The sequence below is a fragment of the Indicator indicator genome, chromosome 4 (assembly GCF_027791375.1).
Source record: "Indicator indicator isolate 239-I01 chromosome 4, UM_Iind_1.1, whole genome shotgun sequence".
Lineage (NCBI taxonomy): Eukaryota > Metazoa > Chordata > Aves > Piciformes > Indicatoridae > Indicator > Indicator indicator.
The window spans coordinates 183,274-203,956 of NC_072013.1; the positions used below are offsets into that span (position 1 = coordinate 183,274).

The following is a 20,683-nucleotide window of genomic DNA, read 5'->3' on the forward strand; positions in this document are numbered from 1 at the left end:
CTTAAAGTCCTAAACTCTGTCCAACTGACCACTCAAGTTTAAAAGCAAACATGCCTCTAATCACAAGACATAAAATTGTTTACCAGTTTGGACATTCTTCTTATAGTATTTGTTCTTTAATATGGTTTCTTATTATTGTGACAGAATATTATCAATCTACTGTCGTAATCATAAATTTATTTTTCTAGCGGATGGGAAACGATTGGCTTCTGTTGGAATAGATGATAATCACACTATTGTACTCTGGGATTGGAAGAAAGGAGAAAAGCTTTCAGCAGTAAGGTAGGAATTTAACTTTGTTTTAAAATTTGCACCTAGTTTTGGTCATCAATAACAGAAAGCAGAATAGATTCATTAAGGAATAATACATTAGTAGTTTCCATCACTTAAGTGATACAGGCAATAACATTTAGCACAGCCTTAAAACTTTCTTTAGAAGAAAAAAAATGAAGTCCTGATAGTCAAGAAGAATTACTACAATGACAGCTCAATTGGTGAAGAAAGAAGACACTGATGACAAAATTTGTTTGCATTTATTTGATGTGCTCTCAGATACTCTCTTTAAAACCTCCTCCATGCACTTGTGTTGGCCTTCCCAGAGCTAGCAGTGTGCGCTCTGTTTTTCAGACCTTTTTCATCTTTTCCTGGGACAGTACTTTGCAGTTGTTTGCTCAGTGCTCTTTTCTTTGAGGTTCTTTGTTTTTCCTTTCTGAGCCCTGAGCAGCCTGATCTAACTTTGAAGTTAGCTCTACTTTGAAGAGGAAGTTGGACTAAATAATCTCCAAAAATTAAATAATGTGCAAGTTTCTGCACATAGATTATTTCATATATATTTATTAAGTAGAGTTTTAATCTGCAAGATAGAATCTTATTTCTAGTGTTGAGTAATGTTTTTTGAAACTGTATATTTTGTTTTTTGTAAGAATACGTTCCTTTAAATAGAGCAGTGATGTGAATGGGTTTTTCCCTGCTCTGTCTTGATTCAGTATGTATACTCTAAATATTATTCTAGGTAGATATGAAAGGGTTGTATTATTCTCTGCAGATACAACTTTAAAAGTATCAACTTCCTTTTTATGCATTAAATTCATTATTGCTCTTCAATGACATTGTCTCTCTCCTTTTTTTAAACGTGCTTTGTGTTCTCAGTAAATGTTAGTAAGGTAGAGGAGGAATACATTAGGGAAAAAATGTCCTAACTAAAAAAAAAACTATTAAAAATATAAATAGCTATATTGTTGCTTAAAATATTTTGCTTTTCATTTCAGGGGAAGCAAAGATAAGATTTTTGTTGTTAAGATTAATCCTTATATGCCTGATAAATTGATTACAGTTGGAATTAAACACATGAAATTCTGGCGTAGAGCAGGTAAGGAAACTTCAGAATTACAGCTTTTTTAAAAAAGTGTAAATATTGCATCTGTTATGGTATGTTTCATACATTAATGGCAAATATTTTCTCTGTATGTCTAAGTTACCTTTGCTTTAATAGAAATAACATGATTGGCATTATGGCAGTACTTGGAATTCTTTCAAGATGAATGATACAAAACTTGGCGGAGGGAGTGGCTGACACCCTGTTAGGCTGTACTGCCATCCAATGAGATCTGGACAGGCTGGAAATCTGTGTGAAAGCAAACCTCAAGAAGTTCAATAAGGACAAATGTGGGGTTCTGCACCTGCAGAGGAATAACAGCAGGCACCAGTACAGTTTAGGGCTTGCCCTGCTGGAGAGCAGCTCCACAGAGGGAGATCTTGGAGTCCTAGTGAACAGCAAGTTCTCCATGGGACAGCAATGTGCAAGAGGGCCAATGGTTTCTTGGGGTGCATCAAGAAAAGTGTCCAGCAGGTCTAGAGAGGTTCTTCTCCCCCTCTGCTCTGCCCTGGTGAGACCACACCTGGAGTATTGTGTCCAGTTTTGGGCTCGCCAGTTCAAGAGAGATAGGGACATGCTGCAAAGAATACAACAGAGAGCCATGAGGATGATTAGGGGACTTGAGCATCTCCTATGATGATCCCCTATGAAGAGAGACTGAGAGACCTGGGGCTCTTGAGAAGAGAAGACTAAGAGGATCTGATCAATGTCTGTAAATATCTGAGGGGTGGTTGTCAACTGGAGGGGGCCAAGCTTTTGTCAGTGGTGTACAGTAATAACACAAGGAACAGCAGGTACAAACTCGAACATAGAAGGTTTCACCTCAATATGAGGAGAAACTTCTTTACGGTGAGGGTGGCAGCACTGGAACAGGCTGCCCAGGGGGTTGTGGAGTCTCCTTCTCTGGAGACTTTCAAAACCTACCTGCATGCACTCCTGTGTGGACTACCCTAAGTGATCCTGCTTTGGAAGGGCGGTTAGATTCAATGATCTCTGGAGGTCCCTTCCATCCTCTAACATTCTGTGGATTTGTTGTGTAGCTAGAGACAGACAAGTAGAAAGGACCTTGTATTTCCTACAGTCTGTTTTTTATATCTGATAATACAGCATATCTGAAAATGTTACGGACTGCTCTAAAATCATGGAACAGTTTTTGGAAGAGAGGAGCTTTAGAACATGTATGTTATAATGAGGCACAAATATAAATAAATTTATAAAAAATCCAACAGAAGTTAATCAAGATTACCTGAGAGGAAGCTATTGAAATCTCTACGAATTATTAATTTAAAAAACTGTTCTTGCTATCTATAGAAAGAACAAAGTATCCCAAAATACTTACTAAATTCATTACTACAATTTCTTTAGAAAGGAATCTTTTCCTTTCTAAAAACCTGGAGATAATGATTTTAAATAAAGAAATGAAATAGTTTAAAATGCCTCTTTTCTCTCTGGCACTTCTCTAATTTTGTAGCCCATCTGTGTGAAACTGCAGCAGTACACTGGCAGGGTGGTCACTGTGAAACATGCTTAGCAGTGTTATGTGAGGAGTAGAGTATCAGTGCACCTTAAATGCCAAATCTTTGAAATCTGCATTAGAGTAGGTGCTCTTGATATAAGAAGTGGCACCAAAGTATATAGTTTGGAATAAATTTTCATGAGTGCAAAGTCATGGCAGAGAGGTTCAGAGACCCTGCCTCTTTAGAAGTACAAGGACGGTTTGAAGTGTCAAATGCTGAGAGACTTCTGTATTATACCAAATGAAGTTTCTCTGAGGACTGTGAAAATATAAATCTGACTTTCTTGTCAGAAGTTACTCTGTTATACCTGTCAAATAATTTTAGGTGTGGTATTTTAAAGAATTATGAAATTTATATAGCTGATACCTTTGTGTTATCCAGGGGACAATATCGCAAACTTCTAAAATAAAACCAGAAATCTTCTCACTGAGAACATGTAATGAAAAGAATGGGATGTCAAGATTTAAACTTTTTTTTTTCCTTTTTTTTTTTCTTTCAAGTTAATTTCATTGGGAATTTTTAATAACTGTGTGATAGATGTTAAGTTTTTGTTTAAGTGTGAGTTTACAATTGCACCTTCTCTTTGTATGTCTGTGTGAGTATATGTACCTATTCAAATCCAGATTCAAGTGCTAAGTTAAAAGTAAGTTGGGTTTTATTCTTGAGAGATGCTGAATAGCACAAAAAACTTATTTTCTGAGGATGCTTCTGACATGTGGAGGTCCCTTCCAACCCAAACCATTCTATGATTCAATTTTTTGGGGCACGTGAGTGAATCAGGAGAAAAAGGATTTGTTGATCTGGGTAAGTTTGTACAGTTTTTGGAAAACAGGTGTAAGTAAACATCTGATGACTTCTTTTTGATTTGAACAGGCGGAGGACTAATTGGGAGAAAGGGCTGCATAGGTGCATTGGGAAGAACTGATACAATGATGTGTGCGGTGTATGGCTGGACTGAAGAGATGGCATTCTCTGGAACATCCACGGGGGATGTGTGTATCTGGAGAGATGTGTTTCTCATGAAAACTGTCAAAGCACATGATGGTCCTGTGTTCAGCATGCACGCATTGGAAAAAGTAAATAAGCTGCTTGTTGTTTTTTGATGTCTGAAGTAAAAAGTCTATGAAGTTAGGCTTTTCCCAAACGCAGGAGTACATGACTTTATTTGCACTTCAGATTCAAAGTAGTGTTTTATCCATGTCTCTAATCCTTCTCATGCAGCATGTTGTTTCTCAAACCCTTGTGACCCAGTGACAACTCACTCAATTTTCATGGGCTCTTATTAAAGAAATAGTAGTAATTTCTGATAAGTGAAAATACTTTTTTATATAAGCACCCATAAGTTTAATGGAATATGTGAGCTTCTGAGAGTTAGAAAATCATACTCTTACTTTTTTGTGCTGTAATTACCATCTACTAGTAGAAGCATTAATCTGTAGATCACTAAGAACTTTCCTTATTCTTTTGACTCAGGAAACCTTTAAGCATGTTCTTAAATGTGAATGGGTATTTCAGCAGGACTGCTTGTATGTATGAAGTTTGTATTTTGTTTGTATTTTGCTATCTTAGATCAAGTTACTCCACCTTCTAATATTTGAGTTTTGGTATAGTTTTGGATAAAGCAGGTTTATTCATATTGCAAAAACTAAGTGCTCTGAAGGAAAGTGCTAATGATTTCAGTATTAAATATACCACTTGCTTCTTTCAGTAACCTGCAAATAATTTCTGAAGATAGAATTGCACAAATATGCATGTATTTGAGCAAATTAAGCACTAATCCAACTTTCGTGATTTGGAGTAAGGAGGTGAAATGCCAAAGGGCTACTGAGGCTAAATATCAAGAAAAACATTTCAGTGTGTCAGCTAAATTATTTCTCTAGTATGGTAGAAGCTTATTGCTTAGAACTTTTAAATCCAGCCTGTGTACATGTATTGTATGGAAGTTCTGTGCTGCCTTTGTCAAGAGGAGAATACAATCATTTTGTTGCTCCTGATCTTTTAGTCTCTCACATGTGTAGTTCTGTGCATTACAATGTTGTATATAATCCGTTTTCAGTATTGACAAAAATCACTGAAAATTTGAGGAAATATAATGATTGTAACTTGTGATTTTTGTTTGTTTCTTGGGAATTTTTTTGCCAGGGATTTGTCACAGGAGGTAAAGATGGGGTAGTAGCTCTCTGGGATGATACCTTTGAACGTTGTCTCAAAACCTATGCCATCAAAAGGGCTGCCTTGGCTCCTGGGTCTAAAGGTAACAGATTTCAACCTATTTTTTCAATCTATTTAAAATAATTTCTTTAGAAAACTCTGTGGAATTACTTTCCCAGTAGGAAGAAATCTACATTTGACCTAAATACTAAAAATTATTTTCTTAAAACTTTATTGATTCTCAGTAATTTTTCTGCTGGGAGGGGAATGGTATGTTGTAGTGTCTGCACATTTCATGGGTGCAGATCATAATATATACCTTGTTATCTGTCATAATTAATTAATTTAAACTTGAGTCTCTTACTAATGTGATTTCTTGGGTGTTGTTTTTAAAGTGGCAGCCAAAAAGTCTATACATTTTCTTATACTAGTAGATAGTAGAAGTGTTTTCTCTGATCTTTTTTTGTTTTGGAGGAAGAATGAAATTCAGAATTCTGGTTAGTTTTGTAAAGTGTTAGTGCCTTTTGTGATTTAATTTTCTACAAATACATGTATTTTAATTTTTTTTAGGAACGTTTTCAGTCCTATATTCCTGTTTCTTCCATTTATTCTTGATCATAGTGTTGATTTACAGTTCTGTTTTTCCTATTGACATCTGGATAGCCTTTCCTTTTCTGCCCCACCCCCAGCCCCTCCTCCACCCCTTAAAATTACATTTGCTGTGCTCTAGTTTACATGATTTGATTTTCAAAAATCATGAATGGAAACATCCATTAACTAAAACGTTTTACTACAATATATCTCATTCTCACATCTGTTTAATAAAAAGCTAGATCTAAAGGTACCACAAATTTTAGCAGTATAGTAGTATAGCTTATACTTCACGTGAGTGTTTTTACACCAAGATTGACAGTGAGCCAGGCTGGTTAAGTTTTAGATACTTAGTTGAGAAGAAGGATTAGCGTCAGATGGGTAATTGCTAAATATTCCTAAAGGAATCCAAACATGTAAGTTCTTCCATGCAGGAATATATTTTCAATTGTTTACAACTGTGTATATTTTCCTACAGTGAGAGTGGAGCGTCTATATGTGTGAAAAATCCTCTTTAAGACATACTTGAGAATCCTCTGTCTTCTAACATTTTAACATTCTAGGTCTCCTTTTAGAAGATAATCCTTCTATACGTGCCATATCTTTAGGACATGGTCATATTTTAGTGGGCACAAAGAATGGTGAAATATTGGAGGTGGATAAAAGTGGACCAATAACTCTGCTGGTTCAGGTACATGTTAATTTATCAGTCAAATATTCCATACCACAAGCACTATGTAAATTTTCACGTAAAGACTGATACAAAAATTATTCTAATTGCTAGTGAAATTAGCAAGTTACTACCACTTCATAGAATTTTAATGCTAGGCTAGATCTTTAGTCAGCAAAACAGATCACTGTATTTCATACACGAATTTGTTGAACAAGTTCATCTTTTCAAACAGACCAAGATAAGCAGCAGGGTGAGGTTTTTTCTGGTTTTCTATATTTCTATTCAGATATTTCTTTTTATCCAGTAAAGATATGCATGTTCTCTCTCTGGGGTTTTTTGGGGTTTTTTGTTTGTTTGTTTGTTGGGTTGGTTTGGGTTGGTTTAACTTCCTTAAATGTCTAATTTCAGTTTACAATATGAAGTCATCTGATTCATTATGTTGTTTTTCAGGGTCACATGGAGGGGGAAGTTTGGGGTCTAGCTACTCATCCTCATTTACCTATTTGTGCCACTGTAAGTGATGACAAAACATTAAGAATATGGGATTTATCTCCTAGCCATTGTATGTTAGCTGTTCGCAAATTGAAGAAGGGTAAGATGCTTAGTATGAAAAAATATTTAACTGAATTCAGTTGTCGTTTACTAACATGAATCTTTCAAAAGCGAGACGAAGAAGTTTTTTCTTTGCTCAAATTATTTTTTAAGTGCTATGTTTGTGAGTTATGTAGCCCTTAAGCTACTGTTTGAAAGATTTCTTTGTATTCCTGTTAGTAAGACTACTTGCAATTACAACATATTTAAGTTAGTGAATTTACAAGAAAATTTGATCCAATTACTTGAAGCTATCGTGTTACTTATAGTATTGCAGGCTTTGCTGAATGGTGGAGAACTTCAAATGTAGAAATTTTTGAAAGAAGTCTTAGAAGTAATGTTGAATCTCTTTGTCAATATTAGAATAATCTGGAATGTCAAGGAAAGGCAACAGTCATAAAATTCTTACTTGTTGTATAAGTAAATTCTGTTTTGACAGATGGAAAATCAGTTGTAGGTCTCATCATATCAGGAGAGTTACTTTGTGATTTGACCAGAGTGGCTTTAACAATGCTACATGTGTATGCATATATATATATATATATATGTATATGTATATATATGTATGTGTATATATATATATATACACACACACACACATATATATGCTTTGCTAGATGAAGGCATTATCTGTTTGGTGGTCAGTAAAGTATTTTGATCCAAAACTTATTGGCAGCTTAGTTGAAGGTGATTTTGATTAGTAAAGTAAATATGAGGAGTTATGAGCTGACACAGGTAGCGATTAAACAATAAGGTTTCAAATTGGTGAAGACTGCTCAGGTTTTAAAGTCAGTATTTCATAATGTTTTAGTGAGTAGTTTTGGCAGGAAAATAATGCAATGACTTCATTTTTTCATGAGGCACATTTTGAGATGCTTTAATCTTACAAATCAAATCACCTGTGTAGCATACATAAAGAGATGGATACTCTGGAAATGAGATAATATTTGATAACTAAAAATGGCAGGACTCAGTTACTATAAAAAAAATGTGTAGCTGAGGAGTACCTGAGCAGCAGAAGTCTCAGGGTGTTCTAGTTGATTGCAGGATGACAATTTTGTGTGATAGTGTTTTTTTTTCCCAGAACATATTGAAGTATTGGTGTAATTTACAAGACACTAATCAGAATATTTTTGGTGTACAATTTCCATCTGTGTTCAGCTGAAAGAAATGAAACTGAAAGTTGAGTATGGAGAAGGAAGCACTACAGGATCATTAATGAGAGGGTTTGTGGTGAAATCAGCTGAATAAAGAAATACTGCCTGCAAGTTAATCACAAGAACAAATAATGGGGAAAAATATTTATGCTAATGGAAAATTCTGGCATGGAAACAAATCTATATAAGCTGACCACAAATAAATTTAGATTGGAAATTATTTTTTTCCAAATGAAACTTGACATTTTTATTGGAAGTATTATAGGACATAGTGATGATGATAGCAAACAACTGGATTCTGTGGGTCTAGAAGGTCTTTTCCAGCTGCTTTCTCCTTACCAGTGCAAATGGTAACAAATAACTGGCACCAGCTACTAAGAAGCTACTAAGGAGAGAAAATGAAAAATATAAGGACAATAGTGATTAATCTGTATTACTAATGTAGAATGTATGTCAATTAATATTCAAGTAAATAATTAAGATTCTGGGGCTGTGTGCCTGTCAATTTGCCAATAGCTTCTGTGTGCTGTGACAGATGTAGAGCTTGGAAATTATCTTGGTAGCATCTAAGAAAATTAATTAGACTATTCTATGAGAATAGCTTTCCTTTACTACTGGAAAAATAAATGTAAGAGGGATTATACACTGTAAATGACCTGAATGCCATTTCTATATCCTTCATAGGAGGTAGATGTTGCTGCTTTTCTCCTGATGGAAAAGCATTAGCTGTTGGTCTCAACGATGGAAGTTTTTTGATAGTTAATGCAGATACCCTGGAGGATCTAGTCTCTTTCCAGCACAGGAAAGATGTTATTTCAGAGATCCGTTTTTCTCCTGGTAAGTGATTTTAAAATTAAGATTTTTATATCAAGCTTGTTCAAGCAAACTTTGTAACTGTTAAAAGATGAAAGAGGTAGAGATCTGTGGTACTCTTTGGCATGTAACAATTCATGGATTCATAGAATATCTCAAGTTGGAAGGGACCCATAAGGATCATGAGTCCACCTCCCTGCTCCCCACAAGACTACCTAAAACTAAACCATATGATCGAACGTCATCCAGGCATTCCTTGAACTCTGACAGGCTGTGGCCATTTCGCTGGGGAGTCTGTTCCAATGACACAGATTTTATCAGATGCACCCCTGGACCAGCATGGTCTGGGTTTGAGGTGCCTGTGGAGTAGAGGAACAGTGTGAGACTCCATGCAACTTGCAGACACATGGTTCACTGGCAGGGGCACAGACGCAACATTGCAGAAGCCTGGTGCCAGCACTGCTGGGACCTGGTGACTACATGCCCAGCTTGAACCAGGGCCTTGTTGCAGCAAAGCAACAGAGGAAGAGACCTGTGTCTGCTGGAGGAACTGAAGGACAAACCTGAAATTCCAAATAAGCTACACCATCCATAGCAGTCACCTAGCACAGCCATCTTGCATGAGTCCCAGAGGAATCTGTCATGTGGCGTTTTTAAGCAAAAGCCAAATAAAATCTGGCCAGAGCCAGGAGCACATCTTGTTGTTTGCCTGAGAACAGACACATGTCAATGGAGCAGGGTGACTGGTGTTGCCAGATCATGTCTATTGCTGCCAGATACTCCTGAAGAGGGTTCCTTTGTTTCTTTTAACTTCAATGCTGGAGATAGTCTCTTCATCTCTTCAGGCTTGACAAGACACACCGTTGGTAGCCGGAAGTCATTCGTGGCCCTGCGTACAAGTTAGCCATTCACTGTTGCTCTCCCCAGCCTATCTGCAGGGCAGTTCCTGCTGTTTCCTTTCTTTCTGAAGTCATTCACAGGTCTGGCATGACCATTACAGTTTCATGGTGCTCTGCCAACATCTGAATTAGTTTTAAAATCTGAGGTTCTGGATATGGCATGCACCATATAAAAATCATTTTAACAAAGACCCTACATCCTTTCCTGATTCATATATTTAGAGCAGAAGGGGAGAAGAAATAAGAATAGTTTTATGTGTAGTCTGTTACACACAAGCTGAAGAAATCGTAACAGAACATTCAAGGCGGAATGGAGAAAAATCTCTCCTGAACAGCTTTCACTTCTGAAAATAGACTTGCATGGAACTGTAAGACTTTCTTCCCTTCGGCTCTATCTTTCTGGACACAAACAGAAGGAATGCTTCCGTCTCATTTCTTGACTTACATTTCCAAGAGTAATTTCTTTCACGGTGACGGAAGGAACTGACTGTGCAGTCAGATCCTCTGTCCCAGCCCCTCTATGGGCAATACCTTGAAACCAAGCAGCTCACCCCATTAGCAACACTTTAATGCCATTTGCAGTTTGCACAAGGCAAAACTTGAAAGATTCTCTCCACATACTGACACTGATTTCCATGTCCTGATGTGGACTCGCAACCAGCAAACATGCCTGTAAAATTTTGGCACTCTGGAGTGTTTCCAGTGTCTTCCTGGGACTGTCCATACAAAAGAAAATTCACCTCAGTGTCTACAAGTTCAAGACAGGCAATGCAACAGGTACATCCATGCATGTCAGTAAAGACGATCTTTCTGTCTGCTTTGGATTTCACCAAGCATGAAGACTATATGCTGGGAAAGAGGTTCTGCATAGCTTTTTGGCAAATTTCAATACTCATTTTTTTAAGATGATTTATGTTTCTACTAATATGTTTCAGGAGCTGGGAAGTACTTAGCTGTGGCATCCTGTGATAACTTTGTAGATATTTACAATGTAATGAGCAGTAAACGAGTAGGAATCTGCAAGGGAGCCTCCAGCTATATCACACACATGGACTGGGACGTAAGAGGTAAGTAGCATTCACTCTAAAAATCTGCTGTTAAGATTGATTGCATTAGGGACTAAATTGCATTATACACTACAGAATGAATTTGTGATACCTCTGACAGTTTTATTTCTTCAGTTTATGAATATGCTCACAGCATCTGAAAAAATATAAACCCATGAATTTTCTGCTATTTTCTGTTTAGAAGTTGTGCAATTTGAAATAAAACAGGCGTCTCTGTAGATTTGATTTGTTTGGGTTAGTGTTTGTTTTGTGTTTTTGGTTGGTTTTTTTTTTTTACATTGTGTTAGTTTAACTTCTTGGATAATTTACTGTGTAATACAGTTGCATGTGTAGCTCAGGAATTTGTATCCTTGTCAAAAATAGCCTTTTGCTTTTTCTTTTTTAGTTTTTGTGAAGTGGAATATTCAGTATAATGTTAATATCCAATATGTAATATATTTTATAGGGAAGCTCTTGCAAGTCAACACTGGTGCTAAAGAGCAATTGTTTTTTGAAGCTCCTCGTGGGAAAAAACAGACAATTCCTAGTTTGGAGGTGAGGAAATAGACTTCCTTCTTAATTTGCTACAAATTAGAGTTATGATACAACTATCTATACCATATAAGAGAGAATGATGTGTAAAACTGTAATTTTAACTGATCTGTCAGAAAAACTTTGGTTTAGGCATTTGCTGTCCTTTATCCTATTTTGCAGCCTATTCAATTAGGCAATATAGTCAGAATGATAAAATACATGGGGGATATCACATTTGTCTCTTCTGTTAAGAAATGGACATTTGGCTGACTTGCACACTCACGAAGATCTCACTGGACTTCCATATGCCACTTTTGGTACCTAAACAGGTTTGAAAACCTGTTGCAGATTACTTAGCCTTAACCTTGCTGTGGAAGACCTCATGTCTGTCTTCACGTAACAATACAGTATAGTATACATAATATACATAGGCAAATGTATTATGTTATAGCTGTAATTTTGATTTATTTTCCCAGTCATAGAACATTGTCATAGGACAGAGAGTGAAAGGGAATATTTTTTAAATAATATTTTTAATGAGATTTGAAGACAGCACTGAAAAATTTAATTTGTTTTCTCTAGCCTTGAAAGGGCAGGGAAGGCCATAATTTGTTAAATACTTGTAGAGGTTTTGGAACTGGAAGCAAATAGAGGTGAAACGAAAGGTCTCAAGTGAAATCCTGAAGAGTTAGAAAACAAGTGGTTATTATGTTAAAGTATTTTCTTTTAGATGTGACATGTTTTTAGTGCAAGGAATTTGTCTTGAAATCAGGTATGGTAGAAAACTGCCTTAGAAGCATGCTCTCTCTCAAACAACTTGTTTTTGTAGGTAGAAAAGATTGGCTGGGCTTCATGGACAAGTGTTCTGGGCTCTTGCTGTGAAGGAATCTGGCCAATAATTGGTGAAGTCACAGATGTAACTGCTTCATGCCTCACTAGTGATAGTAAAGTGTTAGCCACAGGAGATGATTTTGGATTTGTGAAACTCTTTCGATACCCTGCTAAAGTAAGTGATTTTCAAGTGTTCATGGAGAAGATTTATTGATAAAGCTGCCTTTTAAGAACTGTAAAAAAATATCACTCAGAAATAAATAGTGCTTTTATACTTTTTGCCCTAATGGTCAAAGAAGGCATTTGGTACTACACTGCAATTTGCAATGCATTGAACTTTCAGTTAGTAAGAATGACCATTCCGGGTGAAGCTAAAGAGTCATCTCATGTAGTGTCCTATCACTGACAGTGCCAAACGTGTAGGAAAAGCTGGAAGAATGAGAATGGGCAGGCACTGTCTGGTAGTATCTTAGACATTTATACCTTCAGTGTGTTTTTTATCAATGTTGTTTTTAGCCCCTTAAGCTCTTGTTTTGGAAGGCAATGAATGTTTCTTCCTTACCTTCATTTCGCTCATCATTTTATAGACCTTCATTCTGTTCAACCTCAGACATTTTTCTCTAAGATGAAGAGCTTTAGTATTACTGAGCCATCATAGAATAATCCAGTCCAGAAGCACATAATGTTTTTACTATGCTTCTGGAAACTTTCCAGTTCTCCCCTGCCAGTATCCAGTTTTACTGTATCATGAAATATGTCTTAAATTTTGAATATTTTGCCATGCTAGGGATAGTGACAATGCACTCAGAGTATTTTATGTGCATTTTGTTCTTAATCTGTTAGGTTATTTCTCTTAGGAAAACTGATCCAGTGTTTATTGGTGGAGTCTGTTTATAAACAAATTCTTGCTTGCTTAGTATGGAAATATGGTTAGCAATTCATGAAGTTGGTATAGGAGAAGAATTTGGCAAATCATATAATACATACAAAGAGAAACCAGCTGAAGCATAAATGTAAAGAATTTAAGAATGTGTTGTGAGCTGACAACTCATTCAGTTTTATCTAGTATAGTGGTTAGGTTCAATCTGTGCTTTTTCTTCTATCTTCTTAGGGAAAGTTTGGAAAATTTAAGAGGTATGTTGCTCACAGCACCCATGTAACTAATGTCCGTTGGACCTATGACGACAGTTTGTTGGTCACTGTTGGAGGAGCAGACACCTCTTTAATGCTGTGGACTTATGAAATGGAAGGACATCGGGATAGCAGGCAGTGTGACAGTGAAGAGTCTGATCTAGATTCCGAAGAAGATGGTGGTCAGTAATCATTGATAAAGCTAGCTGGATTATGCTATCTCAAGGAGACTTTATTAATGGAAAACTGCTAATTTAGAAAATAGTTAAGTTTTATGTATGACTGGTTTAATCTTAAAGTAAACACTTCCAAAAAAAATAAGTAAAATTTTCTTTTGGGGAAAGGACTGATAAACTGTTGTGAAGAAAACTGGAGTGTGACATACTGCTTTTGAGTCAGAGTATGCAAAAAGACTCTTGACATCCTTTAAATGAAAAATGTGCCAATTATAGGTAAGTTCCAAAAATCTATCTAGAAAGTACATTAATCACAGTTTAGATTTGGGCACTGATTCTAATGGAATTATGTTGAAATACATGCAAAGTGAGATCAGTTATCCTGATGTTACAGCTAACATGAAAGCATAGTAGACCAAGGTAAACTGATGCTCATATATGGAACAATTTATTGCAAGTATATAGTATCAATAGTTACAAAGTGCTAATTACATTTTGTAGAATTAAATTATGCTGGATTTGCCTTACTTAATGTTTTTCTTTTGATGTTACAATTCTAATGGTTAATGAGCCCCCAGACTTGTTCTTTCTATGCCAAGTGCAATCTTTCCTTGTCAATTCCTCAGTTTTCAAGCATTTTTTAATTATCATTGCTGCTTTTTAAACAGTTCTGTGTAATAAATTAACTTCAGTTTTCACTAAAATCTGCTAAATGACCAAAGAGGCACTCTATAAATATTAGAGGAATATTCCAACATTCGTTGGAAAAGAATTTTCATGTCTTTCTGCTTTTCTTGGATTGCCTTTTATTAAGAATGTTTGTGATTCCCAGCTGCTTTCTTCTTCTTTTGTATTTATGTTACTAGTGATACAAGGAATAATTGTTCTTTTAGTCCAGAACATCTCTGAAACCTCCACAAATTATGATTTAATTTTTTATCTGGTGTCTGATACTGTTCATTCTCATTTTGTTAGGTTATGACAGTGATGTGACAAGGGAAAATGAAATTAATTACACCATCAAAGCCTTATCAACGAACATTAGACCAATGTTTGGAATTAAGCCTCATTTACAACAAAAAGAGCCAACCTTAGATGAAAGGTAATCGCTAAATTGCAATTCTAGCCTAGAAAACTAGAAGAGATGAGTAATGGTAAAATGTTTGGATGGTATATGCCTGAGGACTAGGCTGTATCTCTTTTTCAGAGAGTGCAAAAGAGGACAAATTATATGTGTTATTACTTCGTTTGAGGACTTTCTTGAGATAATTATTTTCTGGTGTTTGATCCTGTGTTCTTTTTTAAATTTAAATACTGAGTGGTATCTAGTGACTAATCCATCTGTTACTGCTCCTTGCATTGTTCCTGTCTCCAGATAATTACCACCTTATTTGAAAAATCTGTCCACAGTGGTTCTGTGGTTTCCACTAATGAGTCTTAGAAAATAAGATTCATTGCTCTGCAGTGTTAGTTGTATTGCTTGGTTCACTACTGTATGCTTTAGAAGAAAAGGGGGCGGGGGGAGAGTAGAAGACCAGCAGGTAAAGCAGATGTGAATTGAGAAACAATTTACAACCAGTACAACATAATTTTTTGTTGCATCTGCGATAGAGCACAGGACCCAGAAAGCTGATGGCTGTTGTCAGCAAAATAGGTGTGGACAGTGTTTGTGAGGGAAAAGGAAAGCGGGATTCCTAACATGACGCAGTGGCAATTGAGGAATGCTAGTATTAAAGAGGGAAGTGAGGAAAACACAACATAGTATCCTTAGGTGTAAGGAGAAGGAGAAATACCAGACTGGAAACTTCTCCCAGGAAAGTGATGAGTTCTGTTATGATGCACTTGCCTCTTTTCTGCACTGACAGATCTGTGATACCTTTGCTGAGAAAGGCAGCCTGACGTTTGTGGAAGCATTGGTGTTGTCTTTTGGTTTTAAGTCGTGTTGCTGTAGGAGAGAGTGAATGCCTGTGTATAACACCATGGCTCCCTGTCTTGCATTTAAAATGAGATATGGTCTTTCTGCTTATTAATTAGAGATAGCCAATGTGGAAATCAGAAATAATCTGCGTTGTATCAGCCTTTTAGATTTATGTTTAGTCTTGTTAATGAAAGCTGTAATACAAGATTTTACTTTTTTAAAAAATGAAATTGTAAACCTCTTGTTTTCAATAGTTGCTTCTGGAAGTAGAGTGAGGTGTTTCAGTTTCAAATAAAATATTAATAAAATGTAGTAAGGCAGCTAAGCTCTGATTCAGAATTTATCAATGTTCATGAATGAATCCTGATGCCTGCATTGTTTAAAAGCTTGGGGCCATCAAACTTAAGATAAGTTTTTGTGGAGAATAAAACCAGGATGTGGTTGCTATATGCAGTTTAACTTCTGTTCTGCTGAAGTAATACTGTGTAAGATTGGTAAATATTTTAGTACATTCATAGATACTCATTTTATCTTTATTTCCCTTTTGCTTCCTATGAAGGCAGGGAGTAGTGAGGTAAGTTCATTTACACAAAATACAGAATTAAATGCATTCTAATAACGTAAGCTGCTCCAGAGAGTGGTTATACTTTGAAATAGAAGTGAAAGGGTTAATTCTTTACTATGAAGTGGTAGCTTGCTAATAGATGGAAAAGGAACAAGGGACAAAGAATAAGCCTAGTTCTCAGTTTGAATAAACATGAGTGATTGCTAAATGGAGGAAGTGAAGAAATCTCATCATCTTTTCCTCAGCACTTTGGTATGGCTGAGAAATGGCTTGACTGAAGTAGCTATAATCAGAGAGCTTTCATAACTTCTTGTTAATTTCTGTAAGACTGTATCACAGTGTTTGTGACTCTGTCCAACATTGAATTAAAAGTGCAGGGAGTGTGTTGCAGAGATGCCTGAAGTTGCCATATGAGCAGTATCACCACATCTGCACCATTTTGGTGCTAATAAAGCTCCAGGGACAAGAGGAACATCATTGGCTTGGTTGCAGCATTTTACCAATGCACCTATAGCACTTAAAGGTCTGAGCTGCTAGGTCCACACAGCTTTCGTATGGCATGCAGAGTCACTAGCTCAGGTGCTTGTATTAGGTAATGAGTCTCTGCACGTATTCTGTTTAGAATATGTGCATACTCAAACTCTTGCTCTTGCATTTGTAGCACAACAAATCCTTACACTGTAGGCCATCCTTCAGACTTTGTCTTAGCTGCCAGGACACTTGGAGCTACACTGATCAAGGACTACCCCAGTCCCTGTTTCAATGGATGAAGTCACATCTCTCTGGTGACACATGATAGAATTGTGCGATCTTGGTGTATCATTCTGCAGACACCTTGATGATCAAGAAAGTCACTGTCTTCATCTAAATTTTAGATCATACCTCTGTGTTGGTTCATTCACAGAGTATTTGGGTATACTGCTGTGGTGGGTTGACCCTGTCTGGATACCAGATGCCCACCAAAGCTGCTCTAGCACTCTCACTCCTCAACTGGACATGGGTCTAAGTTCTTTTTACACACACACCAAAAAAACCCTCTTGTCAACTCGTGTGATTTGGGAAAGCAGAGAAATCAGGAATCAAAATGAAAAATCATAGCAAGAGGCTTTCTGTTAACAGCTTCTTCCCGCTCTCAGTTCACAGAATAAATTAGCTTACAGGAAAGTTTAAATTGTAGTCAACTTTTTGTTCGTTTGTTTTTACTATTTTAAAAAGAAAGCAGGGCTTTTTTTGAAACCAACCTTTCTGTAAATCACTTTCTGCACATGGAAATGTACATTAGTGCAGATTATTGAAAACCCTAAAATTTCTGGAGATTTCATTCTTCACAGGCAGGAATTTTATGTTCACTAGTTACCTCTGTTACTGCGTCTGAGCACTAGCCATGGACTAGAACAGTGTTATGGAAAGGAGTAGTGTCTCTTTACCAGTTTAAGGTAATTTTATATTTTCTGCTTCTGTTTTCTTTCTCTATTTACAGTAGCAATAATTCCTAAGAATTATATTGTCATTCCAGCACATGTTTATAGTTCCCATTTAACTGAATGGGATTTTTCTGTACAGGTCATAGATCTAAGTAACCTATGAAGTTATGAATAATCCCCTTGTTGTAAAAAGAAGTAAACAAACCAGAAAGTCAATAATAATTGTGACACCTAGCTTTCAAACTTGTATAAGTAATCCTTCTCTCTTTCCCACCTGCTGCTGAAAAGAGGTTCCAGGTAATGCTTTTATTTTGCTATCTAGTTTGTATTTTACCGGTGTTTCCTGTTTTTCTGTAAAAGCCATCTATCATGCTGGGTGCTATGCCATGTACTTACCACTCTTCAGAATATTGCTGTATCATAAATTTTAGATGTATGAGTATTCATAGAACCATAGAATGGTCCGGGCCAGAAGGGACCTCCTATGGTCATCTAGTCCAACCTCCCCGCAGTCAGCAGGGACATCCCCAACTGGACCAGGCTGTCTAGGGCCTCGTCGACCCTTACCTTGAATATCTCCAGAAAAGGGGCCTCAACCGCCTCCCTGAGCAACCTGTTCTAGTGTCCACCACCCTCATGGTAAATAACTTTCTGTCTGATATCCAATCTAAATCTGCTCTTCTCTACTTTGAAGCCATTGCCCCTTGTCCTGTCACTGCAGGCTCTTGTCAACAGTCTCTCCCCATCCTTCCTGTAGGCCCCCTTCAGATACTGGAAGGCTGCTGTCATGTCTCCCTGGAGCCTTCTCTTTTCTGGGCTGAATAACCTCAGCTCCCTCAGCCCTCATTGCACTATTCCATACAACAAGCTAGATACTTATTTGCCTACCAATGTAAAATTAACTTCTTGGACCATTAAACTTGCCTATGTTTTACAAATAGCACTTTTCAATAATATTTATTAAAATACAGAAATGAGCCCTTTCTCTGGTCCCCACCTGTGTATTGTTTTACATTTGATGGGACAGTCTTGCCTGACATGTCAAAGTACATATGTTGATAAATTACTTAAGTATTAGATTACCTATATCTACATTAATGTGTACAGCATGGCATGGCTCTTAGGACAAATGAAAATGATTATGACTAATCATTCTCAAGAAGCAGTATTTAAGAACTACCAAATTTCATTGTCTTCTCATGCAAATCAGACTGTAAAATTTGACAACTGACTTACCCAGAGTAAATGGAAAGAACTCCTAATTTTAGAATTCCAGAACTTCGTGCTTGTTCAATGCATTTTAGGAAGGACAATAAAGTCACTACATGCTGAAGGCTAGTACAAAATCGATTACCAAGTTCTTTGCAGGTCCCCCAAAGGATGAGGTGCCACTATGGTAACCCTCACAGAAAGGGACCTTTTCTTTTGTACCAACACCTGTAATTTGCTCCATAAAATCATGCCCAAAGTAACACTTGGATTTTTAAAATAGAAATAAATGTTGTAATTGTCATAATTTGCCATAGAACTCAAAAGGGTTCATGGCAGTTTGCACTAACCACATAAGACCATCTCTTGTTCTGTTAATAACTTTAGAAATTCAGTTTCAATATTAAAAACAGGGAGTGAAATACAATGTCATACAGGACATGAGTAGCACTAACAACACTATTGAAATGATGTCTAAAACCATGACAGAGATTTGTTTCACAAACTACTCCAAAATGTTTGTATTCCTTTTTTATGGTTTTATAAAAAGAAATATTAAAATTTATACACTGATTCTAAAATAGCGTTGAAAATAAAGTGCCAGTTTTCCCTAGTATAGATGGCTGGAACTCCTTCTGCATGTTCATACTGACCCCATCCATACATGCATTCACCCCAAAATGTTATTCATTTCTCCTTGCCATCTTTTGCACACAGTTTTAAAGCATGCAGGCCAGTTATACATGCAGGCCAGTTATACATGCAGGTATATTGGCCAGTGTGTGTTGTATATGCCATTAGCCAATGTCCTACACATTAAATAGCAAATGAAAAATATCTTCAGCTTTTGTACCTTTAAAAAAAAACAAAACACCACTTGGAAAATGTATTCTAGTGTCCTTCAACATTCCTGCTTTTAAATGTAGAAGTTGTAATCTTCAAAGTTAATTGGGGAAAGAATACATAGATGCTTGTAATTTACATTCTACTTCCATGGCTCTGAATCTGTATAGAATTAGCCTTTCATAGATGGGTAGATACTTGTGTAAATTGTTTAGATGACCTGTGAGGTAGTATAGCTGAGTATAAATTGTCAAGTTTTACTCGTTTTACATTCCCTTTACTCATTTGTATGGTAATGTACAAATGTACATGTACTCCAATGGTTGGCAAAGGATAGGTATCAACCTATATTTTTGTTTATCTGTACAACCTTTAAATATAGATGATATTTTCAAGTAGTTGTAAACTGCGAGGTTATTTTACCTCTTCTCCTGTTCTATCGCAAGAGATTAGCAGACATCAGCTCTTATAAAAATGCCACATTCTAGATCCAAGCAGCAGAGGAATCTTTACTTTTAATCAGCTCAGTTACATAAACCTGTGCCAGAACCATATCCTTTCAGGTTTTACTGCTTTAATGAAACTTCAGATATGTTTTCCTGCTTTCAGTTTTTCTGGGTTTTTTCCCTTCCAACTCTCTTTTTTTTTTTTTTTTCCTCTATCTTTCAGGGACACAAATGAAATAAGGGGTGAGGGAAGAGTGGAAAGGATAAAAATGAAGCTTAAGTCTGTGTCAGATATCAGGGTGAGAAGTGGAAAAGGGCTCTTTATGCTGTATTTTATCAGTTTCTAGAGGAACAGTAATAAGACTGACTGCTGAATTGTCCATGATAAATCAGAAATTAAAAATACAAAATATTTGGAAGTGAGCAGGAGGTGGAACAGTCAGTTTTGTTCAATCTTGCCCTACATTCATCTGTAAAGCAGGACTGACCTCCAGTGATAGAACCTACACTTTGCATGCTGCCAGCCTGCTCAACAGCAACATTGTCAGTCACTTCCACTCCAGAGTTGTCTGGATAACCTATGGTCCTCAAGTTTCCTGCTGCTATTAAGACTGATTTTTGGTGGTTTGGGTTTGGTTTTATCGTTGGTTTTTTTCTGTTTGGTTGGTTTGATTTTTGATTTTGGAGGTGATTGTGGTTGGTTGGTTGGTTTCTGGTTTTTGGTTGGTTTTCTTTGTTTTTGTTTTGTTTGTTTGTTTGTGGGGTTTTGTGGTATTTTTGTTGAGGGATGAGG

At 36.6% G+C, this 20,683-nt stretch overlaps 1 protein-coding gene across 3 annotated transcripts in view; it reads left to right on the top strand.

Moving 5' to 3' along the window:
- The window catches only part of EML5 (EMAP like 5), a 94,784-nt gene that overhangs the window by 51,023 nt on the left and 23,078 nt on the right, over positions 1-20,683 (top strand). Inside the window, exons 16-29 of one of the 3 annotated variants that reach the window (XM_054400010.1) lie at positions 189-282; positions 1,269-1,369; positions 3,766-3,968; positions 5,035-5,146; positions 6,198-6,325; positions 6,758-6,899; positions 8,740-8,892; positions 10,703-10,834; positions 11,280-11,368; positions 12,177-12,353; positions 13,290-13,491; positions 14,461-14,587; positions 15,963-15,977; positions 17,681-17,689. In XM_054400010.1, coding sequence (XP_054255985.1) covers positions 189-282; positions 1,269-1,369; positions 3,766-3,968; positions 5,035-5,146; positions 6,198-6,325; positions 6,758-6,899; positions 8,740-8,892; positions 10,703-10,834; positions 11,280-11,368; positions 12,177-12,353; positions 13,290-13,491; positions 14,461-14,587; positions 15,963-15,977; positions 17,681-17,689 — 1,684 coding nt within the window. The remainder of the gene's footprint in view (positions 1-188; positions 283-1,268; positions 1,370-3,765; positions 3,969-5,034; positions 5,147-6,197; positions 6,326-6,757; positions 6,900-8,739; positions 8,893-10,702; positions 10,835-11,279; positions 11,369-12,176; positions 12,354-13,289; positions 13,492-14,460; positions 14,588-15,962; positions 15,978-17,680; positions 17,690-20,683) is intronic. The other 2 variants (XM_054400009.1, XM_054400008.1) reach the window with 2 other exon arrangements.